The sequence below is a fragment of the Monopterus albus genome, unplaced genomic scaffold (assembly GCF_001952655.1).
Source record: "Monopterus albus unplaced genomic scaffold, M_albus_1.0 scaffold354.1, whole genome shotgun sequence".
Lineage (NCBI taxonomy): Eukaryota > Metazoa > Chordata > Actinopteri > Synbranchiformes > Synbranchidae > Monopterus > Monopterus albus.
Window position 1 is genome coordinate 367486 of NW_018128234.1, and position 26590 is coordinate 394075.

The following is a 26590-nucleotide window of genomic DNA, read 5'->3' on the forward strand; positions in this document are numbered from 1 at the left end:
CAACCCACGCGGTCCCAGTGTTCTCTCTCTCTCTCACACACACACACACACACACAGGTGCAGTGGCAATAACAGCCACAGAGAAGAATGGGGAAAGACCTACAACTGTCCAAACAAAGAGAAGGTATTTCTGTCAGGTGGACAGAGACACTGCACAATGCAATGAAATAAAACTAACGAGGTTGTATTTTGGATATGGACACACCACTGTACTGTGTGCTCAGCTGGTGTAAACAATGTGTCAATTCAGTCTGTGTTTTCTGCATCTGAAGAGTAACAACATGCCTCCTACCAGGATGTCCCACCTACTACACACATCTGAGAGTCAACCAGAGTGAGAGCCGAGCATGGCTTCCACACGGGGCTGCTGACATTTCTGCACTTAGGTGAGGCTACCTCAGAATCTTCACTATGGCAAACAACATGGAGTCAGGTTTCTCTAATGATAAAATTCCTAATTCAAAGTGCGTTTAAATGTGTTAACAGTTCAAAATGATGACTTACAGCAACAGATTCTCTCTGTACAAAGGCAGTGTTTGGAAAGTTGAACCATCGTTTGGAAAAAGGCCATGAACGGAGGAAGTCAGAACCAAAAACCTCCAGGCTGTGTAGAAGGAAAGTGTCCAGACTTTCCAGCTGAAGAGTGGAAGTAAAGCAACAAGTGCAGCACATCGGTGGGAACATCTGCAGCAGTGCTGTCTGTCCCAACTATATTTGATTTCAGTTGTAGAAAGAATGACACGGGTGTGTTCCTCTGTTGGATTACAGATGCAGGTAATGTAAAACTTTAGTCCAATACTGTATATATTTATCATATAGGAATATAAATGTACAATTATTCTGATCGCCATGAGGCAGCAGAGTCTCTGTGCTCTGATGTAATGACCCAATAAATCGTCGTTTATATTTACTCTCCGGTCGCTGTACAGCTCCTCTTTGTGTAATTCCTACAAATCATACCTATTTCTGTGAAGCTCTGTGAAGCTGCAGCCACAGAGATAATTTCCTCATTAACACCCTCATTAAACCACACCAGCACCATAAAGACAGGGATGGCTGACGCTGCCGCCCTCCAAGGCCCTATTCTGCTTCTCACGCTGCAGCGGTGAAACCAACTGTGTGAGGGGTCCCACGGATATTTACAGATAAGCGATGCCCATCTCAAGCATTTTATATATGCCAAATATTCATAAGATGGTCGTGGGAGCAGGTGGCAGGTTGGGAGCGAATCTTCATTTTTGTAACTCCTGCGACACTCCACCAGCTTCAAAAAAGCAATCATACAGATGTGGAAGGACGTTGTTAGGTCAGGTTCAAGGACCTGACATGGCCAACACGATCAAAACCACCACAACTGATCCATACTAGTTACTGCTGCCAGTCAGGCAGGCAGGCAAAATGCAGTGATATATGACAATGCTCACAATACACTGTCATCACATGACAAAACCAGCCGACAGTCTGGGTTCTGTCCTTTGACAGTGACGTTTGATTAAAACACAGAAATGTGCATGTCTGATGTTTACACCTTGTCCATCATTGCTACCATCAGGGACACTATGATCGACCCGAGGTTCATTCTGCAGCCTGACAATGAGCCCAGACATCCAGCCAGACAACAGAACTGTGTTCAGCAACAATAAGACCCAGGAGTCCAACAACAGAGGCCACAGAGTCCTGATCTCAGCATCATGAAGTCACTCTCTGCTCGTGTACCTCAGAGAACTGCTGCTGTTTTGAAGGCAACGGGTGCTCATAGCAGATATTTACTGCACTTTGCAGGAAATTAACTGATAAAGAAAAATAATGTGTGGCATTATTGTAATGCACCCTCACTGTACATGTCTACATGTTGATCTGTGTGTTACTAAAGCCCCACTATTGTCATTTCAGCTCTCAACGCACACAAATACTGATAAAGAAAAATAATGTGTGGCGTTATTTTAATGCACCCTCACTGTACATGTCTAGATGATGCTCTGTGTGTGACTAAAGCCCCACTACTGTCATTTCAGCTCTCAACGCACACAAAAAAGAGTCATACTTTTGTGAGTGCGAATGAGAGCTGGAACATTTTGGATCTGGTTCCAAGTTGGTAAAATACCTGGATGTGTTTAGCCCTGCAGCCACTAAATCCATCATCGAAACCTTCATTCATGTTGTGTTGAGCCTCTCTCTGTCACCACAGGCAATGGCAAGAATAAAGCAAAGACTTATGCAAACATGTTAGTAAGTGATGCTGCTGTTTGCAACAAACATAGCAAACAGCACACCACACAGGGGATAAACTGAAACCTCCTGGCACAGCACTGAATAACCCAACACATTCAGGACAGGCCTGTTGTAGTTGGAGACATTGCTGCTGTATGATAAAGTAATTTTGTTGTAATCATGAAGAGTAACCAGTGCTACCTGGCGGTGTGTAGGCATCCATGGAGGTCTGGACCACCAGCGACCGCCGCTTCGAAGGCATCGGCACCGCCATCTTCCTCTCTTTGTGCTTTGCCAGGGCTGCCTGCACCGCCTCCGTGTGCACATCTGGAGACACACACAGTGGAGAACAATTTTCTTTCAGAGCCTTTTCATGATCACACAACCAAAATTAATTTCGTTAAGGGCTGAAAACTAGAGCATCATGACCTTTTTTAGGATGTGGATCTTTTAGTAATTAAGCCAAATCGATCATGGAAATCATGTTTAATCCGTTTCAGCAAAACTCTAGAACACTGTATATTAGTGTTGGCCATTCCCAAGCTTCGCCACAGTGTTTCATACTTTCTGAATTTGTTTTTCCTGTCTGTCAAAAAGCCACTGAAAAATGTCTTGGAGAAACTGAAACCATGCTGGACTTCTATTAAGGAAGTGCCATGTCTGAATTAGATGCTATCAGCTGTTATTGCTGCGTAGTAATGGGGTGCGATACGAGCTGTAAAACTCATGGAAACCAAGGGCTGTCTGGAAGGGAGCGATATCTGAGGGAAGGGTCACTGTTAACGTAATGCATCATGGATATTTAGACTATAGGACAAAAAACAACAGACACTGCTCAGGTGCATTAAAACTGGTCTAATAAAATAAAATTAAAATCTTTTTCAATTGAAAAAACAATTAGTGTACATATATTACAGGAAAAATGAAAACATGCATAGAAGATAAACTCAAGCACAGTACAGTACTTGTGTAAAGTTCTACTGAAGTATTTTATGCTACGTTACAATTATACTACATTTTAATTTTAAGACAAAAACCTACACACAATGTTTTTGAATTATGAAAAAGGCCTTTCTCCTCTAAACTTCTCAGGTGGTTTCATATAAATAAGTGTTCAGGGCCCAGAGCAGCCAAATCTCATTAGTTTCACAATAATATGTATATATAAAATAATCAAAGTTTAGAGCAAAGTTCCAAAATCACTGGGTGAGACATGAGGCACAACCTTATTTATCACCTCACAACCCCTTTGGAGTGGCCTGTCTAGAGTACGAATACCTGAACCGAGCCTGACGGAACCCATTGGTTCCCAAGGGCTTGGACAGAGAGTTCAGGGTTCAGACATGTAGGTCAAACTTTAGGTTAGACAGCTGGAGCACTCAAATGTTTACTGTGTGAATCAAATATCAGAATAAATGCGATATAAAGTATTTAAGAAGTCAGCAGTGACTGCCTAAGCACCTTTTCACTTCATAACCCCACTTCAGAGTTTTTCTTCAACGGTGGTAGTAGTACTTTGAATTAAAGAATCAGAGTACATCATCCAAAGCTGCTGACCATAAACACGGCACAGCTAACAAATAAACGACGGCTGAGGTGTCCAGTGTAAAGAGGAGTCTGACAGTCCACAGGGGAGCAGGACTCTCAGCTGGCCTCTGTGTTTGTGCTGCAGTCTTCTTGTTACAATGAGCACTGTGTTCCCGTTTACTCACATTCAGTTTACATGCAAACACTCCAAGCTCCCACGAGGGCCAGTGGTTTCTGACTGGATTGAGTGCAGGGAGTGTAAATTAGTGTTTCTGAGTCAGATAAAACTGTAGCCACAGCCGGATCTGTTTGAAGGGTGTCTAGCAAACACAGAGTGGCCAAGCCGGCAGGCTGTCTGCTCCATGACACACACACACACACACACACACACACACAACATTTGTCAGCTGTACGTCTGTTTGGCCTGTGTGTGCTTATGCGGGGGAAGGGAGGTCATTTAAATCTCAAGTGCATGTTTATTGTCTTGTGGTTGACTAAGTGTGAAAATGAACGTGTGCTGTGCTCACATAGCTTTTCTTCTCAGTTTAATGGGTTAAAAGGTTTTTGCAGGATTTATTTTCTGTCAGAACAAACTCAAATCTTTCTGCTTCAGGAATCTAACAATAAAAACAACCCTAGTTTTCCCAACTGCTCCAAGGATTCAAACTTTTGTTTCTTATCAGGCTGCCTCTCAAAGTGACTAGAACAAATTCCTACAGGGTCATTTTGGATGCGATGCCACTGACAAGGATCAACCCTTAGTTAAACTCATATTCATCTCTACAGTTTTTGACATCAGATGGACCTAAACTAAACAACACATGTTGCAAAAGCTGTGACTAATTTGTGAAAAGGATTTTCCACCGCTCTGTGCCAAACATTGGACTCGCTGCAGCTGGCTCTGCAGACGGACTGAGGAAATCAACCAGGGCACAAGTCGCAAAACCTGCACTGCCAGGGGTTCAGTGTCAACCTCCCCAAACACAGAAAGCCAATCAAGGACAGTCAATATCTGTTTTGTTTTGTCAAGATAAAGAGATAAATCAACCCATTATCACAAGGAAACATGCTTTGTTTTCTTGATCTCAAGATAATGCCACGAAAGACAAATGCAAACATGGCCGCTCTCTGTACCAGTGTGTGCTTTGTGTTGCGCTACATGAAATAAAAGGTTATCTATAGTGAAACCTTTTTAATAAACATTTTATTAGAGGGCTACCATTAGTGTTTGACCTTCCCATTATTGATTATATTTGTTACTACAAGAATTTTGTACTTACATCATTGCCTGCAGAAGATTTGTGTAAAATTAAGCCAACGTTTTGGTGCAAACTATGAAGAAAAAACTTTTGTTGGGGGAAAATATTTTTGTCACAGTGGCTCTCAGTCTGCCACTGGTGGAGGCCAGTTCACTGTCTAAATTCACATAATGACATGTCATCACGTCATCATTCTTGTTCAGTCTCGAAAAAGCAGAGAGGCTGTTTTCCACCATTATCCAGGTATAGACGCCTCATGACACATTAAACCGTGCTGCTGACCTGTCACCACCTGGCAGTGATTACCAGAGATCATCAGTTAAAGAAGCACTGCAGAAATTTAATGTCCCACTTTCTCAAGTTTCACAAGAGACCGATTAAAACCAGAACGATCAGAGCCAAAGCAGGTCAACTGCTTTTGATGTGTAAAATTGGTGGAGTGCCCCTTTAAACTATCTACTACACAAAGTATTTCTATGTTTACGTACTTCTTTACATATAACACCTGGGTGATATCAGTGTGAACTCCATGAAGCATAAACCACTGAAGAGCATTAGCTATAAAGGCAGACATGTAACAATGAGATCAAATTTTCATGACACCATCCATTTACTGGAAGAACTGGTGGAAAACATTTAAAACCTGTGATGAGACCCGTCACACACAACCCACTTTGCTAATGAGGTGAGTACTGAAGCTAATTAACAGACACATTAGTGACTATTTCTGTACCAGTAGATCAGACAACACACCACTGGTAATATCACTCCTGTGTCTGGTGTGACTGAGGGAAAAACCGGGAGCAAAACAGAAGGTGTCTGACGCTGCTATGAAATGTGGCAGCGTCAGACAGGCCTGCCTCCCACCTGATCTGTAGCGCTCGTCTCTGGATCCAGAGGACCGCCGGCGGTTGTAGCGGGAGGACGAGGACGGGGTGACGGGTGTTCTTCTCTCCTGGCCCGTGGACGGATCCATTCCTGAAACATAAAGTTCAGATTTAAATGAACATCCATGTTTCCAAACTAAAATCTGTTCCACAGTACTACCCTACAAACACTGTCCTTTTGTATATTTTGTGTTTTTTTCATGTACTATACTCTACTGGTGCTCTGAAACCAACAGGAAGATGCTGAAGTTCAGATTTGGCCCATTTATCAACCCTGTCAACAGGTGCAGTAGCAGAGGTGTAGCACATGGAGACTTTTAAGGTACTTTAAAAACACTTTGCACTTCACTCATGATTTTTGTCAAATTTTGGAACAAAGACATGATGCACATATTTGTAGATTCAGAGTGATATTTGTTTAATAAGTATAAATACAGTATGTAAGACAGATAAGACCAGAACTTGCCTGAGAAACATATTTTTTAAGATGAGTTTAGTATTTAAGTAATCCATTGACAGCTGTCTGTACAGTCATGGGTACACCGCAAACAGAAGCCTCTATCAGCTACAGCGGTGCACTTTCAATGGCACCATTTTGCCAAAATAAAAAAAAAAGGGCTCCGTTTTCTCAGCTTTGTGGCAGAGTGTGAGAGTTTGAAGATACCTGATTCATGACATAGAGTAGTACAAGCAAAGCCACACAGCGTGACACTGCAAAAATCATGGCAACCTGCCAGAAAACACATGCACACACCACATCTGGGAGAATCACACCTCGTCCCCAAAATCACACTTCCTTCATGGAAATTCAGTTTGCAGGGGAAACAACAGTAATTATTTCACAACACATTCTGTCAGTGACTGGAAACAGCCATGAAACTATAAGTAAACTTTGTTGCAGTGTAACAAATATAAATATATCAAGTAAAAGATTTTTAAAGTTTAAAAACATAAGAAATGTGTACACATGAAAACTGTTGGTTTTATTCAGTTTTATTTATCTCCATGAGGCAAAAAAAAACCCACAGAGAAGAACACAAAAAACACAAACAATAAATGTTAATAAATACAATTGTTAAGAAATGCATGAATAACTAATTGTAAATATCTAAAACAGATTTTTTTGGATCAAACACACACACACACACACACAACCCGCCGATCAATAAGTCTGAACATTAATAACCGCCCTGCTACAGACAGCAGCGGCTGCTCCACAGCAGCTGATCTATGAGCATCCGGCTCAGCTTCACGCTTCCACCCTCGTCTGTCTTCATTAGAGCACGGCACACCTCAGAGCTTCGCCGCTGCTCAGGAGAGAAGCTAAAAGTTGATTAGCCGACCATATAACAAGTCCCAGCCAGCGCAGGAATATACAGTACGACAGGTGTAGGAAATACCTCACTTCCTTTTTCCTCTGGGGAGTTCCCCCCTCCCCCGATCATTCTGCTTGTGCTGCTTTTTCTCTCCTTTCCCTTTATGCAGCTTCTTTTTGCTTTGTCTATTTATCATTTTATCTATTAGGTACAGACACATTCCAAAGGGATTTAAGGCAGATTTGTCGCTTGTGCAGGAGATGTGCAGCAAAACCAGGCTGTTTCTATTTTACAAACTGCAATGTTAAACCAGAGAAATATGCCATTAATGTGATGAATAAGTCCACTAAAAAGGTAGATGCATTCAAAATACCAGCAACAGAAGAGGTCCAACCTAGGGGTGCAATGATTTCATGTTTGTGATCTACACCAGAACGTCACAAGCCAAGCTACTGTAGCTTCATCAGGGTTTCTGACGTAACAGTGACAAGATCGCTTTGTTCAACCAGCCCTTCAATGTTAACCAGGCATCAGTACCTGTGTTCCTCCAACCTCTAGGCCTGTCAACAGCAGCAACTGAAAACCCCACCACAGCAGCAGGTACTAGACACTGAGCTGACCAGTCAAACACCCCTTTATTTTTCCATCTCCACCTTATTGGACCACCCTCTGACTGTTCTGGTCTAGAATATGCACAAGATGACTCATAATCTCACAAACATGTACACTCCATGTGTGAAGCGGCATATGCATGATTGACACAACCTGACAGTAACTGTGCTGGGCCTGCCGTTCTGGGTGTGCAGCATACTGTTCCCATACAGTGAGTGCTGGGAAAATACAAGGAAGTAACAACAGAATGTTCAACACATAACTCATCTGTCTGACATTATGTTAAATCCCCAGCGATGCCCCATCCGTCTCTACACAACAAAGACTCCAAACACTACTTGACAAAGATGCGATGAGACTTCGCGCACGGACACACGGTGGAACCTTAAAGGAAATCAATGAAGGCCTCTCATTCATTCCATTCCTGTCAACCACAGCCAGCAGATAGACACTAAACCCAATAAAGAACAGACAGATGGAGAGGGCACCCTGACACGTACTAACAGCGACTCAGAGGGGGAGAGCAGCACAAAATAACACCACAAATATACAGTAGATTCAGAAAGAATAGTCAGGTTTGAGCAGTTCTTCATAAAACATTTATCTTCACATTCAATCAGATGAAAAATGTACAGAATGGGGCATTTCCTCATAAATGCATTAGTGTATGAATGGAAGAGAAAGAATCAAAACTTTCTCAACATTGTAAATATCATTCTGAAAACATGAGACAACATGTTATCTCCCATGTAGCGGCTCTCACTTGAAGACAGTGAAGAAAAACAAACAAAGGCACAAACAACTGATTAAAAACCTTGGCTCACAGCCTGGTCTGAATGAGAAATGAATGAAGTCTATAAACGGCATTAGAGAGCGGCTGGTCTGGGTTTCACCAGCTGGATCCTCTTCTAAAGATGTGGTCCTGGCACCTTTGAGGTGAGATTTACAATGGGAAAACCTGACAGAGCAGGTTAATGTTCTCTTGTGGTCAAACAGCAGACACGTTTTACTCACTATTTAAAAACAGCACAAGCACAACACGTCCTTTGCTCAATCTGGAAGCTGCAGTTTGTGGTGCTCCTGACAGGCATTTCTATTATTTTGTCCACCCTGGTTGTGCCTGCCTTTATTTCATCTGTGAGTGTAGGCTAAATAAAACAGTTTGAACACAAAATGAACTTCACCCAGCCCTGTGATAGACTGATGACCTGTCCAGGGTGGACCCCGCCTCTCGCCCAGTGTCAGCTGGGATTGGCTCCAGCCTCCGTGACCCTCCTCAGGATAAGCAGTATAGATAATGGATGGATGAACTTCTTCCCCTGTTGGATTAGACTGGCTTCATTTTAGCTTGGTTTACCTAATAAAGTGGCAACTGAGTGTAAAGCAGACACTGTTGCTGTGTCCAAGGTGTGGTTGGACTGAATGCGCTCTCATCCGTCCGTCTGACTGGTTGTTTTCACAGAGTGGGAGTGAAACCATTCTTTAAACACAGAGATAAATGCCGGCATCTCAACCTGTTTGCTTCCACTGCACTGCAGTGCGAGTCCAACCATTACTTTTACACATTATTGTAACTCTGTGTGACTCTAATCCTCGCAAATAAATTCAGCTGAATTTCCAACCGCCTCGACAGGCCTGTCACAGCCAAGTTAAATAAATGTACAGTGTGCGCTCAGGAGATTTTCCTGCTATTGTTACATAAACACACTCATAGCTAAGAAAAGTTGTATATACAGCAGACAAGAGGAGTGTCCACGTCTTGACTCTATTGTCACTGTTGGCAATACTTCAGTAATGACAGACGTGCTGTGAAACCCGCTACAGTTTGATTTTCTTTCCTCTTTCCTGTTAGATAATGATGAACCTGTATTCAGCATCTGTGCAGAGGTTTCACAGATCCTGACTTAGCCAGCGTGTGGCATGAAGAAGCAGGCTTTACTGAAGGATGAGTAGCGGTTAACACCCTGCGATTACAGTAACAGTGGAAGAATGCACTTGCAAGGCTTTATTTTTATAGGTCCAAGGTTTCCAAGTAACTGACAGATACTTTCAAACAATTTAATGGTACAAAGTCTTGTCATTTGGTACTAAAACAGAAACAGTTCAACTGGGACAATACCACATAATTCATTTCAATTTACCAGTGGTGGAAGAGGTACTCAAATTGTTTACTTAAGTAAAAGCAGCAACACCACAGTGTTAAAATACTCTGTTACAAGTAAAAGTCCTGCATTTAAACTTAAGCAAAAGTACAAAAAAGTAAAAGTTACTTAAGTAGAAAAGTACTGGCATCAAAATATACTCAAAGAACCGTAAGTAAAAGTACTCATAATAGAACCTTTTACGTTAACGTCAGATTATTAGATTATTGATGAATTATTGTGAACATCAGATTTAAAGATGCAACTGGAAAAGGTGGAGCTCATTTTAACGATTGTTGGGTATTTTGAGAATTTCCCCCCAGGGATCACAGTCAGATGATTAATATTAATCTGATTCAGAAAAGTAACTAAAGTTATCAAGTAAATCTAGTGAAGTAAAACATACGTTTGCCTCTAAAATGTAGTGAAGTCAAAGTATGAAGTACCAGAAAATGAAAACACTCAAGTACAGAAACCTCAAAACTGTACTCAAGTGAGGTACTTGAGTAAATGTACTTAGTTACCTTCCACCACTGCAACTTTCATGGAAACGTACGGTCTTGAAAATTTCCCAGAAATAACAGAACTGTAAAATCAATACACACCCATTCAGATGCTATAAAACCACTAGACAGAAAGTGACAGGGACATATAACTGACAGACAGATGTCCTTTTTCTTCCACATGTTTCTCTGAGTGGTTGTGATGATGAGTTAAAATGAGTAGTAAAGTTTTATAGACAAAAGAAAAAGTGCATAAAAACATAGTTTACCTTGCTAATGCTAGCAGTACTCGGACACTGCACAGTTTACTTTTCATACGCTGTAATAAAGTTACCACAGTGCTGCTCAATGTTTGACTGGCAGAAGATCTCAGTAGCACTTCATATCCCAAGTCCTCCACAATATCTCGGTCTACTTAAACTTGCACACCTCAGCAGTGGATCCATCTGAAAGCCAAAACCCAGCATAGAGAGGCTTAGTGAACTTGGTCTGGACTCTGTGGAGGAGAGTCATGGTTTCAGAGACGCTGTAGAAGAACAGCTTCCTGGCTTTGTGATCCAGGTACACCCCCACTCTGGAGGACTGAGGACCAGAGATGGGGAATTTTATGTTGTTATGCTTGAATTCGTAGCTGCTTTTGTAACAGTCTAACGCCCAGGAGTACTCATTGTGTCCAAACACGCACTCACTGAAGCGCCCGGCTCTGCCGATATCCTTGTACATGACAGCTATTAAAACTGCTTTCCCTCTCCTCTCCACTTCCCAGTAACAGCGTCCAGTCAGACTCTCTCTGCTCATCACCTGCCAGGAAAATTCAAACCTGTCTGGATGGGGAGAATATATCTGTTCATCTTGCATATATGTGGCCTTTCTGTTCTCCTTAGACAGTGACAGGTGTGTGTTCGCAGTGCTTGGATCCAGTGTGATTTGGCATGCATGACGCAAGAAGTCAACCCTGGTCTTGGGCTCTGCTTGTGAACTTGATGCAAAAATGTCTGCTTCGGACATGACCGTTAAGACCTTTAAATATTCTTCATCGAGAACCTCCTGCACTTTCTCTTTGGTATCTGACATAGCCACTGTGAGCCTCTGAAAGTTCTGCCGGTGGCGGACTTTGATACTGGGTGGGTCTTTAGAGTCAGTGAGACGTGACACAGAGATAAGTTAACAGAAAGAGAGTGGGATCCTCTGTGTGTGAGAGCTTCAACAGCTCGGCATCCTTGATCCTCAGCTCGGCAAGCTCCCGCTCCATCTTCTCCCAAACCCTTCTGAACCAACCCGCTTCAGTCTTCTGCCGAGATTTGATCTTCTCCTTCACATCAGAGACTCGTTTCTCCATGATACATATCAGTTTGGCTAAGATGTTGTCAATATTTCTCAGTGTATTGTCAGCAGACTGATTAATAGCATCTTCCTCCTCTTTAAAAACATTCACATTTTTCTCTTTGTCCTGGATTCTCTGCTGGACTTTTTGCACAACCATGCCAAGTTCTTTCTGCTTCTCAGCCCTTTCTGCTGTAGTTGAGACTGTGTCGTGGTCTTTATGGCCGTCCTCGGAGCAGAGGTAGCAGATACATTGCTGATCAGTGTGGCAGAACAACTTCTTCATTTCTTGGTGACGAGTGCAGATGCTCTCCTGAAGCTTTGGAGAAGCTTCCACCAGCCTGTGTTTTTTAAATGCAGCTACTTCAAAATGAGGCTGCATGTGTTTTTCACATAAAGACACCAGACAGACACACAGACTGAACATATAAAAGAGACGGGGCTGCCTTACTCCAGAAAGAGACATGGCTTTGACGAGGAAGTCTGTGCTTGTTTCTTGTAAAATCTAGTGGATTAATTTCATAACATGAAAAAAGTACAGTATACAGAAAGCATGAGATTGATTGCATTGGCTGAGCATAGGTGTATAACAAAAACTGCTATTTTAAGGTTATAAGGCAGATGTCATTAGCTTTAAGTTGCATGTACATAGTTAAAGTCAAAGCATGACATTAGACAATCCATTTAGCTAAATGCTATAACCTCAGGAAACGTGCAAAGCTGTAATAAACCAACCAGTCTATTGAGGTTCCTGGCACAGGGACCGAATAATGAACCTGAGTTTATTTCCGTGTAGCAAAAGAAACATCTTGTCAGTTAGAGAATGGGGGAAGCCCAGCCACAACTTTGGCAAAAGGTAAATAACTCAGTGTTTCCCCTGCCATTCAATGCAACCTCCCTCCCCCAGAAAGAAAGGCACCGTCTTATTACACTTTCCTGTGCCATGACTGATGCTCTCTCATGGCCTTATTAAAGGTGTGGCTTATCCATGCTAACAGCTAAGGTGAGATCAAGTCTGACTGACAGTAACCTGAGCTGGAGACATGCATTCAGTACAACATCAAAGGCTTTGATTCAAAGCAGACACGAATGAGCCATCAAGTGCAGAAGGAAGACCAGGCTAAAATATCGCGTATCAATCTTCGGTGCCGTCACCAAACCTACTGCTACCGAACCTGAAAGTATGGATGCTTCTAGCTCCTCTGCTGTGGAGGGGAGGGAAGCTAGCCCTGCCCCCTGCACTGCCACTGTCCCACACACCTGCAAACACAGGAAGGCAGGCGGTGTTGGTTTGCTGGTGCTGGCTGCGATGAATGCAATCCTCCATATAGATGAAGGGAGGGCTGCACTTCTTCACATCTTTGAAACTCAGCCTGAACACAGCTTTACTCTGCCCAACTCTGGCTAATCCAAAAACACTTCTACACTGGCTCCATTTCTCAGTGGTTGCCACCTGGGTTGGATGTGGGTCTGAGTGGAACTGATAGTACTATCAGGCATAGAATTCAATTCAGTGACAGCTACAACAAACCTCTGTGTCATTAGCATGTGTATGTGCACGTGTCTGACACATAAAGGGAGTAATATGTTGGAAGTGTGTGAGAGAGGGCTTGAAAATGAGACACGGGGCTATTGTATACATTCATATGCCCAAATGTGTGTCACTGGTGCATAGGAATGAAATGGATTGTGTGTGTGTGTGTGTGTGTGTGTGTGTGTGTGTGTGTGTGTGTGTGTGTGTGTACACAGAGGAGTGTGTGTCTTCCAGTTCCCCATAGTGAACTATGGACGAATCCCCACTGGGCCTGGATGCGAACACCACACATTTTCTTCATCCCACACCCTTCATTCCACCCCATAATGCACTTCCTGACAGGCCCCCACCCTAACAACAACACACACACACACACACACACACACACACACAGTATTCCAGTAATAGCTTTGGTAGTGCCAGCGTGATTGCTGGTCTCCAGTGACGCTCAGTCCCATCCTCAGCAGTCAGTCTGATACAGGGTGTTAGCTGCTCTCCTCAACAGGTTTTGCAGCAGAATGGACGCTTAGGTTAACATAAATCTTTGCTGCATTAAATAACAGCTGATGATTTATTAAAGCACTAAGATCAGAATCTAATCGTATCGTCCAACTCTGCAGAAAATCAAACCCCAACAGTGCGTCACAATTCGAGTTTTGTCAAGCGTCGCCTTGATTCTACTTTTCGTGACCAGAGATTTTTCATCCATGTAGGAAAAAACAAAACTCTGATAATTACTGTAAGTGACACATGCTAATGATGGTGTTAGAGCAATTTATTCTTATTTTCTAATATTGTCTATATATTATTTTATATCTGTATGAGTCACTTTGATAACATATTACAAGAAAAGTCTGTTTTACCTGGTACTTGAGGGAAGTAGGCTCCAATCAGCTTGGATCGCTTCTTCTCATAGCCCTTTTGTGTGATATCACCTGCCAGAGACACACACAGAAAGAGACATTTCCTTTCCATATTCTTTTATTAAAAAAGTAGCAAACACTGTTTATTTAAAGATAATAAAGACATCTAAGGCCAAAAAGCACATGGAATGCTGCACAAGACATGTAGTTTATTTCCATCTGTATTTTATCTGCATATGAAAGAACTGCTAACAATTTTCAGATGGAATTAATGGAAACAAATGACTGCACTGAAATGTACAGTGTATAATCCAGAAAGAAAGCTGCAAGATAAGCCATTAAAAGACAAAGCAGTCAAAAGCTGAAAGCTGTCTGATGCACCACATGATGCTTAGTCACGCTCTCCGCTCAACCAGGACCAGATGGTGCAGTCTGGGTGCATGTGCGTGTGAGTGTGCTTGCATAAATCTGGAGCTGCAAATATTGCAGACGCACTTAATGCACCTTTCACAGTGTGACGAACCGCCTCAAAACCTGCTGACCCCGAGGGCTGATCCCAGACTCCCAGAGGGAGGTGATAGGTCAAGCCAACGTCAGGTACCATCAGCAGATCGCTATGCTGCACAGAGCACAGTGGAATCCAACAGCTCTTTTATAAATGCTTCTTGGCATTGTGTTTTAGCCTCCGGGGAATACCTGGTGGGAGGAGTTCAGCATATTTCCAACAAAGTTTTCAGAAAAGAGGGCCAGAACATTTTTGGAAAATCACTTTAAAGTATCACTGACAGCTGCTCGAAACTGGCTCCAAAAAAACTTCCTGGCTCCAACTGACTCGCATTCAAAAGGGATCAGCTTCTCTCTAGAAATACAAGGTCGGTTTATAAATGCACAGGTGGTCATTTTGGATGTTACTGCTGCATGTGTAAGACTTTAGGGCTCACAGAAGGCTTTGATGTCAGCCGTGTGGGCACCGACTGACAGTTGGCTGCATGCTGCTCTCTCCAGCTCCTGGACTCTCACTGAGGAGGACCTTTGCATCCTTTATACAACCTAAATGTGTTTTCTTACACAGTGACAACTGTAACTGACACTGCAGACGATGACTGATGAGCTGCCGAACAATTTTAGGATTTCTCTAACTGGAGGATGACTAGGTAAAAAAATAAATAAAAAAATTGCACAATCTCTCAAGCAGTGAGAGATGTCTGAAACCGACCTGACTAACACTAAACTGTTTGCACATCTCACATGACAAGTCCTGCTTAAACATACAAACATGCAACTAACTGGCTTGGATCAAGAAACCGACTGCAGGCACAGACATCATCACTGTCAGTGTCAGCAGTGTCAGAGTGTGTCTGTGTGTGTTTCTGGTAGTGTGAAGGCAAGACAAATGGTAATAATTAGCAACTCTGGTAGGGGATCTGACTGCCCTGCAGAGAGAAAGAGAAACTGGCAAATGCTTCAGTTCACAAGGAGAAAACAGAGATTGAGACAGACTGAAACATGATATTAATAGAGGGATGTCTAACTTGTCACGGTGACACACACGCACCTACCAGCCGTCTTCTTGACTTAATTGGGTTTTCATTAGCAACAAGGAGTCAAAGTGAAATGAATGTGTTAGAGATCTCAGTAATAGCTGTGTGTTAGCAATCTCCATCCAATCAACACAGTGAGACAGGCAGTCACCCAGTCGGTCAGTCAGTCAGGATGGTGAGGAGCTGACGTGGGGAAGGCCACCACAAGTTAAATGCTGGCAAACAGTAGCAAGCTTGTTTTTAAAAAAAAAAAAAACTGTGCCTCAACTTCATGTTTTTCTCTTTCCTGCAGTGAAGTGAGACAAACTGTCAAAGAAGATTTTATAGCACATGACCGTTTCTGGCAACATGATTCATGTCAGGCATATTAGCTGGACAGGCTAAAACAAACCTTAGGTGTTAACCTCCCACTCCGACCTCACCACTACAAAGTTCACATTTCTGTTAGCTTGACCCACACAACAGATAACTTATTGTTGCTAAGAAATCTAAACCTCTGGACACATTAGCTGCAAAAGTCAAGGTTTCAGCCAAATAGTGCTGTACAGAATAAAATAAGGGCTTACGCTTGGAGACAACCACAGACTCCTAGGGGCAATTTAGATCCAACAGTCTCTGGACTGTGAGAGTAAGCACCCGGAGAGAACCCACACAGGCACAGGGAGAACACGCAGACCTTGCACAGAAAGGCCCTGGGTCGGCCCGGGCTCAAACAAGGCGCTATCCACCATGTTGTTGTGCCGCCCCTTTATTACAAGATGATTAGTTAAAGCATTTCAAAATGCACCTGCATTGTTTTGCATTTTGACTTTCAGTCAAATAAAAGACTTTTTCCAGTCATATATTTCATCATTGAAGATTTCTTAAAAATAGTGTTGTGTATCATCATGCCCCTACTAACAATTACATATCATTGGAATGTTCAAGTGTCTACATACCTTTGGCCAAAAATGCCTAAGTCCTTTGAATTCAACTGCAGCATCAGAAACTTGTTCCCCTAAACCACCGTCCCACAGAGGGAGAGTGTCAGTTTGTAGAGAAACAGCAGGGCTGAGCCTACATGACCATATACAGTATGAGACAAAGACGGAGAGCCAAGGGACTAGAGTGTTAGCAAACAACCACGAGAGAAATAGAGACAAAAATAAAATAAAAAAGATTGGGAAGAATAAAGGGAAAGGAGGAAGGCGGGTGCATCTATCCAGCACCTAAAAAGGAAACTGAGCTAATTTTATTGTTTCCACACTGCAACAGTAGAGACAGAGGGAAAGAAAGAGTGGACAAAGATGGAGAAGTAGGAGCATGAAAAGGGGAGTGTTTATGTGAAGGAAGCTGAGCAGGGAGAGAGAGAAAGGCTTCTGCCTCATGACTCTGGGCCACTCAAAGCTCACCACAGCGAATGAGTGTAGCATAACAAGCCCCTGTCTCCTCCTCCGTCTGTCCTGGTGCCTCTCTCCCACAGGAACAGGAATCCGAGAGCACAGGGATGGAAAACTTTGTCTTTGTGAACACAGTGTGTGACCTGAAGTTAGGGTGCAGGTGTCACTTTAAAGTAACAAAGATAAAGGAAAAGAAATGCCACAACAGCATTGGATACAGAAACAAAACCAACAGGATGTTAGTGCCTCTGTGAGGCTGTCATTAGGTTGGCAGGTATTTGACAGCGACATCTGAACCTCATGATGGCACTAGAGGAAAAGTCATCAGGATCAAAGTTATTGTGACTCTGGGAGCCGTGAACTGCCGCCTCTACTGCACACAAATCCAACACATAGCTGGTGTGATATGACACTGCAATCCCCAGAGCCAGCAATGTAATATGTGACTACCTGCCAAACCCAAAATTATTAACATGAATGACATGATGTAGTAAATCACTGAAAAGTCGGGCTGCACTCGGGCTGCCTTATGCCAATCAATCAATCATAAACTTTATTGCCAAGTATGTTAATTGGATTCCAGCTCTATGGCCCTCAAAGTGCACCAAATAAAAGTCAGTGTAGTTAATGTCTTCACTGAATGGAGATTTTAGCAAAGAGAGGGACAATGATTCCTGACATGTACCAAGAGAAGAAGCACAAACACACAGATCCCTGCGTCCATAAAAACCCATACAAACAAATTAACTCACTCTTGAGCTGAGAGGACACGCCCCCCCGCCCCCGGGAATGAGGACAAGGAAGACACACACACACACGCAGTCCCAGGTGCCAGCAGGCAGTGTGTGCAGTAGGAGGCAGCAGGTGTTTACAGTAACAACGTGCTGATTCAGGGCTTAAACCCACCTCCACACAGGTACAAACACACACACAAACAGTAGCGTACAGGCACATCGAGCCTGGGTGACACTGCACTGTACATAATTTTGAATTTCACCGTTTCCCTGTGGTTGGAAAATCCCTCTTTCTGACTCAGTAACTGAAAGCTGTCAGACTGAAAAAGAGCTGAGCACATCTGTTCTCTGGACACAAACTGTCTTGGCCAAGTTGATGTTTAGCTGTGTCACTTCTTTTCCTTCCCTAATTAACATTTCCAACTGTAGAATCTCAACAGAAAAATCAAATGCTAACGCTAACACCATCTCCCAGCTGAGTAATAGACAAAGTACACATGGCTAGAAAGGAGCTCAGTACTTGTCAAAGGTGGTAAGATAACTCGTTTCTCTTCTGGTTGTCATAAAATGTAAAAGAGGCGCATGTAACCATTTTCCTCATGACACATGCAGCACATACCAATTATAAAAATATGTATGCTGGGTTTCAGGATGGTATTTTGGTGATTTATGGCCATCCTGTGTGGAAAAACAGTGCTAACATGCTGGCTGCAGCTCCAGTAAGACCACTACACGCACAATAACAAGGTCTGGGTGGAAAGTCCCCATCACAGTTTACTGCATGAAACGAGCAAGGAAATGAAATCTGTCTGCAGTGTGTGGCTTCATTAGTGCGGTCGGTTCACAGAGGTGCAGAGTGAGTTCATTTAGTTCCTCAGACAGGACAGGAAAGAGTCAGCAAAGCAACAAGATTAACACTGTTCAAAGCTGAAACTGGTTATCTGTCACCACCACCACTACTATGACTTCAAGTGGTGCCTGAAGTAGTGTTTTAACTACTACTGTCATGTTACTGCTTCTATTCCTGGTAAAACTACAACCACAGATATTTTATTGCTTCTGTTGGTGCTATTACTACTGGTATTGTACTAGTATTACTAATACCAGTGCTGGAAGAAGTACTCAGACCTTTTAAGTAAACGTTGACAACTATTAAAATCAAAACACACATAAAATGCCAAAAGTACTCACTATATAAATTGAATATCGGAATAATAATGGATTAATAATTATTCATGCTTTAATGTGTAAACATCACTTTAAAGTTGCAGCTGGTTAAACTGGGGCTTTGTTTTACTGATTTACTGTACAAACAGAGTACTACTGAAACGTGGAATCTGTTATACTACATCATCATTTATTTATACTGTCTTTGTCTTGATAATGTGAAGTGGCACAATAACAAACTCTGATATAAATGTATTAGAGAACAAGGAACAGTATTCCCTCTGAAATGTAGTGAAGTACTGCATAAAGTAGCATGAAACAGAATTACTGTGCTTTGGTAGTTGAGAAGATACACTTCATTACTTTCCACCACCAAATACTGATGCTGTTACTACTATTGCTACTGATGCTACTATTAATGCTAATGATACTAACCATACTTCTTCTATTGCTACCATTATAATACTACTGCTGCTGCAACTGATAACCTACTACTACTACCACTACTAGGTATTTATAGTTTATGTGTAACCCCCAAATTAGAAAAAGTTGGGATGTAAAAACTAAATTAAAATTGAAAATAATGATGTGTGAATCATCTGTGTCCTGTATTACATAGAAAACAACACAGCGGCAGAAAGGTCTCGTCTCTGATTGACTGGCTGTGTAAAAAATCTAATGCAGTGACTTAAGGTTTATGTTGAATTACCAGCTCACTGGTCTTAAAAATATTTTTAATGATCAACGAGCTGAGTGCAGCTTTCCTTACAGAGACAGCTGTAACTCTCTCTCTGTGGTGTTTAGACAGAGAACATCTGACTCTCCTGCTCTCTTATGTTGTTGTATCACCTCAATTTTTAGCTTTGTAGTTTATGTACATACAGTGCCTTGCGAAAGTATTCGGCCCCCTTGAACTTTGCGACCTTTTGCCACATTTCAGGCTTCAAACATAAAGATATAAAACTGTAATTTTTTGTGAAGAATCAACAACAAGTGGGACACAATCATGAAGTGGAACGAAATTTATTGGATATGTCAAACTTTTTTAACAAATAAAAAACTGAAAAATTGGGCGTGCAAAATTATTCAGCCCCCTTAAGTTAATACTTTGTAGCGCCACCTTTTGCTGCGATTACAGCTGTAAGTCACTTGGGGTATGTCTCTATCAGTTTTGCACATCGAGAGACGGAAATTTTTGCCCATTCCTCCTTGCAAAACAGCTCGAGCTCAGTGAGGTTGGATAGAGAGCGTTTGTGAACAGCAGTTTTCAGTTCTTTCCACAGATTCTCAATTGGATTCAGGTCTGGACTTTGACTTGGCCATTCTAACACCTGGATATGTTTATTTGTGAACCATTCCATTGTAGATTTTGCTTTATGTTTTGGATCATTGTCTTGTTGGAAGACAAATCTCCGTCCCAGTCTCAGGTCTTTTGCAGACTCCATCAGGTTTCCTTCCAAAATGGTCCTGTATTTGGCTCCATCCATCTTCCCATCAATTTTAACCATCTTCCCGGTCCCTGCTGAAGAAAAGCAGGCCCAAACCATGATGCTGCCACCACCATGTTTGACAATGGGGATGGTGTGTTCAGGGTGATGAGCTGTGTTGCTTTTACGCCAAACACAACGTTTTGCATTGTTGCCAAAAAGTTCGATTTTGGTTTCATCTGACCAGAGCACCTTCTTCCACATGTTTGGTGTGTCTCCCAGGTGGCTTGTGGCAAACTTTAAACAACACTTTTTATGGATATCTTTAAGAAATGGCTTTCTTCTTGCCACTCTTCCATAAAGGCCAGATTTGTGCAGTATACGACTGATTGTTGTCCTATGGACAGAGTCTCCCACCTCAGCTGTAGATCTCTGCAGTTCATCCAGAGTGATCATGGGCCTCTTGGCTGCATCTCTGATCAGTCTTCTCCTTGTATGAGCTGAAAGTTTAGAGGGACGGCCAGGTCTTGGTAGATTTGCAGTGGTCTGATACTCCTTCCATTTCAATATTATCGCTTGCACAGTGCTCCTTGGGATGTTTAAAGCTTGGAAAATCTTTTTGTATCCAAATCCAGCTGTAAAGTTCTCTACAACAGTATCGCGGACCTGCCTGGTGTGTTCCTTGTTCTTCATGATGCTCTCTGCGCTTTAAACGGACCTCTGAGACTATCACAGTGCAGGTGCATTTATACGGAGACTTGATTACACACAGGTGGATTCTATTTATCATCATTAGTCATTTAGGTCAACATTGGATCATTCAGAGATCCTCACTGAACTTCTGGAGAGAGTTTGCTGCACTGAAAGTAAAGGGGCTGAATAATTTTGCACGCCCAATTTTTCAGTTTTTTATTTGTTAAAAAAGTTTGAAATATCCAATAAATTTCGTTCTACTTCATGATTGTGTCCCACTTGTTGTTGATTCTTCGCAAAAAATTACAGTTTTATATCTTTATGTTTGAAGCCTGAAATGTGGCAAAAGGTCGCAAAGTTCAAGGGGGCCGAATACTTTCGCAAGGCACTGTATAATCTTTTCTTTTTGTCAAGCAAAAGCAAATGATATTGGCAACGTAAAAAGCACGTCATTGTGTAGCTTTAATGGCCACAGAAGCAGAGGCAGCAGTCTGTCTTAAACGCAGCACGGCTCATGAACACACGTGTGCACAGAAACACAGTAAACAGTATCACACACAGGAAGAAAAGCTGGAAGTAATAGGACGTAATGCTGCTACTGCAAACACTACTATGACTCATGGTACTCCTAGGGACAAGTGATGTGTTCAGTGCCAGTGGAGATACTACTCAGTAACACACAAGCCAACTTTCACCTCATGTCAACATTCATTTACGACATTTGTAATATTCAAACACAAAACTCAACCTTCACTCTGTTGATGAGAAAACAACCAGTGCAGCAAAGAACTGTGCAATATCACACACACAGCTGACAGGTGGCACATGAAGCCACAGAAGAGAGTCTGTCTACTCACCGAGCATGATGCTAACAGGCAGCAGGAACAAAGCACTGACCCAGTAGTCAAACTCAGCCTCGTGCTCCTGCTCTGTACTCCCCGCGCAGCATGTGAACACACTGGCTGCGCACACACACTTTCTCAATTAACACACAAGCACAAAGACAAGCAGCCTATCAGTTTGAGAGAGGAGCGGGTCGTCCTCCTCTTCACACACAAGGGGCTGAAGGTGTGCGCTGATGTTTGGCTACTGGTGCTGCCTTTGCTGTTAACACACATTTCAGCAGTGGACTGTCTGTCCTCAGTTGGTACAGTTAATCCTGCCTGCCCAAACAAGATGCTTAGTAATACAAACAAACTGGTTTGCAGATGTACTTCTCAGGCAGGTGACAGAGAGGAAACACACATACATACCAGACTTAAACCAACTCTTCCAATCAAATGAACAAATTACATAGCAAGGTCTTGTCCCCAAAACAAAATCGCCACATTGTGAGTGTGTAAACAGATGTTATGTCCCCACAACACATGTTAATACAAGCATAAACACACACTTCCCTCTGGGTTTTACCCTCATACCCCTGGGGGCGTGTTGACTCCCATCTCTAGTGGTTGCTATGGTGATAACTGCCAACAAAACAGGTCCAATATGGATTAAATTAATATTGTGTTATCTGAAACATACAGATATAAATATTAACACATTAAAATGAAATTTTCACAGTAAATATATTTAGTTCATTAACAGAGAACACAGTCCTGTAGTTAAAGAAAACTGACTTCCTTGTGTTTTGTATAAAGAGAAACAAAAATCACTTTATAGATGCTGAAAATGAGGAAAGGCCTTTTTGGCTGTTTGACATTTAAACCGTAGGTTCAGTTTCACCTTAAACTGGCTAAAACTGAGTTTTCTGTAGATGTTTTACAGAAATATTTGCATCTCATTTGCCTGTGTAAGAACGTTTCAACATTAACCCTCCACACATTAAATGAAAGATACATAAAATAAAACAACATTCACACCAAGTATGAGCACCTAGAAAGTCATCAGAACAGCCCTGCCTCACATTCTCACACTGAGCCAGCACCTAACTGAACTAATGAGGTTGTGTTTTTAATATGGGAAGACCAGACATATATGCTCTAATTTTAAATGCTGTTGGGTCATGAGAGCATGTTGCTAAAAGGTCAGTTAGCTCTTTAATAAATGTTTGTGTTTGCAACATCCAAACCACGTTTAGCAGACAGCAAAATGAACTGAATGCAGCTTCAGTGGGCTCAGGACAAACATCGGCATGCAGCACAACTTACTGCAATTCCTCAAACAAATTCATAGTCTTGCATCACTGACAAACTCCCCCGAAGGAACCAACAAGTTCATCTGCAACACCTCATTTACAACTCAGAGCTCAAAGGAACAAAAAAAAAAAAAGTGCAACCATTTTACAGAAGTTCTCTGTTTGTAGCCTATTTGGTTTCAACTAAGGAGAACCTGGTGATCTGTATGAGCAGCCACACTTGATGAACAGTAACAAAAAACCAACAGAAACTTCATCAAAAGGAAATTCAAGATGACAGCATGACAGCCAATCTCTGACATGGAGAACGCCAAACACTAAAACATCAAGATTCTCACTTGAACTGCTCTTGTAGATGATGCATGTTTCTTTAAATTCCTTTCTACCCCAGGGGATCCCTGCTGTGCTGCAATCATTTCCTGAAAAGTCCAACATGTCAGAATATTCCCACACTCAACACAACAACCGAGGCTGTAACTCTGCTCTCAGTTATTCTAAAACTGGGGATCATTGTGTCTGATTACCCAGGCATCAGGCGCACGCTGACATCCTGCCCACTCAAAACTGTATAATGATTTCTTATTAAAATTAAATAATGTGACACGCGCACAAATGCAAGAGGAAATCCAAAAATACCCTAAATTTAAGTTCTGAAACTCTGGGGATGTTGAACATAATAGAAACGTGATCTGTTGGTAAACAAATCCTTCACAGTGACTTCATTTCCTACAGTTGAATTAAAAACAGACAGCAACACGCAGGGGGCTGAGGGAGAAAGGTGGAGGAAGAGAGCAGCGGCTCGGTGTTCTCACGACGCAGAGCTTCACCACACCGACCCAAATATTCGGGGGAAGTCCCTGTTTCGTTTTGTGATGGGAGCGGACTGACAGTCAAGGATCTGGGTCACAGGGTCAGCTTTTCCAGCAGATCACCCAGACTCAGCGTCATATGCCTGTTACAGTAAACACAGCATGGTTTAGACTAAAAACATAGCTCTTTGATGAGGCTTCTCACAGACTGAGATGTATGTGTTCTCAGGAAACCAGAAGAATTTTAATAGATTTTCAAAATAACATTATTGTATCAATCTTCTTTAAAATGAGACCGAGCTCGTCAGAAGAACAACAGCTTTGGCTGTTTGGTCTCAAACACTTACAGCTGCTCCACCCAATGTCTTTTCTGCCTAGAGGATTGAGTGCTACTCAAACTGACACCACAAACCGCCCTCTGTGTGTGTGTGTGTGTCTGAGAGAGAGAGAGTACAAATTTCCATACAGAAGAGATTCCCAAAATAAAACACGGTAACCTGTGATGCTCAGTACTGCTGTGGTGCCACTGTGCCCACACACACACACACACACACACACACACACACACAGCCTGCAGCTGTGCTTCAGGTAACGCTGGCTGTCAGTCAGATCATACTTACCTTAAGGGCTGAGACACTAAAACCAGCCAAACAAACTGTACCTCTCTCATGTTTACAGACATGACAGTTTGTCAGCAGTAACCTTAACTCAATGCTAATTTGTCGTCTGTCATCACCTGATCTTGACCTTTGACCTCTGTGTGAAAGAACGTGGGTCAAGTGAAAACAATAAGAGCCTCCTTCAGGAATGAAGTTTTCTTAGCATGCGAGTCCATTTGTCTGAAGCAGAAAATCTGAAATAACTGGACTTCCTCAATAAGATTCAGGTGCTCAATGATCATCATTGCAGCATGCAAAGCAGCTACTTGCCTTTCTCTGAACACACCTGAAATAAATGTAAAACCATGGAGATCGTAAGTAGCTCTGTTTGGCCTTTGATCAAGTATTTCTACTATAAAAATCACTATGTAGCAAGACAGATGAGACAAGAAAAAGCAGAAAACTGGGGCCAAAACATCATGTCATGTGATTTAACCCAGGACTAACTCATCATAGGAACGGAGCTGAGAGGGGAGAGACCTCCAGTTTACCCTGTGGAGTCTAAACAGAACCTCCCTCAGTCCCAGTCTGTCAGCAGTACATGCTCCTGTAGACTGGGGGAGATTTAGGAGAAGCTGTTTGGGGGTGAAGGAACAAAAAGCATAGGTTAGGATGGATGGAACCTGCCAGAAGGAAAACATCTCTACTGGGGATTTCCATGTTTATAAAAGTCATTTATAAATCTTTAAAGAGTCCTTGCAATGAGTTCTTCTTATCAAAGCTGTTGACTTGTCACCACTCCAAAACTGTGATGACAATGCAAACAGAAAAACGAATGCACACTTAGCTGACACCATGTCAGGCCCCAAATTTCACAGAGACAATGCTGAGAGATAGTGCAGCTAATTAACAGCTGTGCTACAGTAACCAACATCTGCAGAATATAAAATACACCAGTGTTTGTCCAGCAGCTGATATTTTGTAAAACAAAGTGTTAGTGTCACGTCTCTCCTCTCTCCTGACCTGCCTGTTACCTCAGCTCCCCTCTTCTTTTTCCTTTAGCCCAAATTATGACAAATAATCTCCAAATCCACCATCAGCCATCTGCAGCGAAGAAAGAAACCACCTGAGAGCTCTTTGGGTGAGAAAAGATTAAAGATAGAAAGAAGCCAGTATGAGCTGGCATGTGAGAAGGTCTGCACCCCAGCTCAGTGAATAGCCGACAGATGACTGCAGCTCAGGCCTCTGCCAGTCGATAACCTGCAGCACAGAGTGCTGCGTTATCAGGGGGAGCCCAGTGCGTTCCATACGCCTTCAAACAAAAGCTGCTTTAGAGGAAATGAAAATGGCACTTTAAAGCCCTGCAGGACTACTGGGGGTTAGCGGACTTTGGGTGTGCTGAAGCCTTATCAGAAGGCCACTCAGACATACAGTACCACCCCCGACTGACCACAAAGTCGATGTAGACTTCCCAAAAAACAAATGTGTGAATGGAGCCCACCTGCTCTCGACTGGCTCATTTCAAGAAATATGATCCTGTGGTTTTCAGATGAGAGACTAGAAAAGGTTGGGTTCAATCTGCTTTACACAGCTGTAACACATCGTGGCCGGTACCTGTTACTTCTGCAACTAAAAGGTTATCTTTCTAACCTTGCATTGGTTTGCTTCTCTATCGGTCTACATGGAGATTCCCATAACATTTGGCAAAAGGAAAACTCAGCAACTGATCCATTTTGGACTCTTGAGTTAACCCGATCAGGGTCTAGTGATTTGGAGGTCCACCACCTAGTTTCTAGCCAAAACTCTCTAAACAACACATCTTCAAATCATCACATGACCATACTCACTCAGAAATTCTGTTGGAACCAGTGTAATAAAGGGACAGTTATTTGGAACACGCTGAATATCAACCCAATGACAAAGAGGTG

General features: G+C 42.4%; 1 protein-coding gene across 3 annotated transcripts in view; it reads right to left on the reverse strand.

Annotated features, from left to right (window-relative positions):
* Positions 1–21996, reverse strand: part of LOC109974928 (disco-interacting protein 2 homolog C) — an 81660-nt gene extending 59664 nt beyond the window's left edge. For 2 of the 3 annotated variants that reach the window (XM_020625383.1, XM_020625382.1), the window contains exons 1-4: positions 21975–21996; positions 14177–14248; positions 5865–5975; positions 2413–2538 (exon numbers count right to left, since the gene is read on the reverse strand). In XM_020625383.1, coding sequence (XP_020481039.1) covers positions 2413–2538; positions 5865–5975; positions 14177–14248; positions 21975–21981 — 316 coding nt within the window. In that variant the 5' untranslated portion in view covers positions 21982–21996. Of the gene's footprint in view, positions 1–2412; positions 2539–5864; positions 5976–14176; positions 14249–16655; positions 16825–21974 lie in introns of those variants that run through there. The other variant, XM_020625384.1, reaches the window with a different exon arrangement.
* Between the last annotated feature and the right edge of the window lie 4594 nt (positions 21997–26590).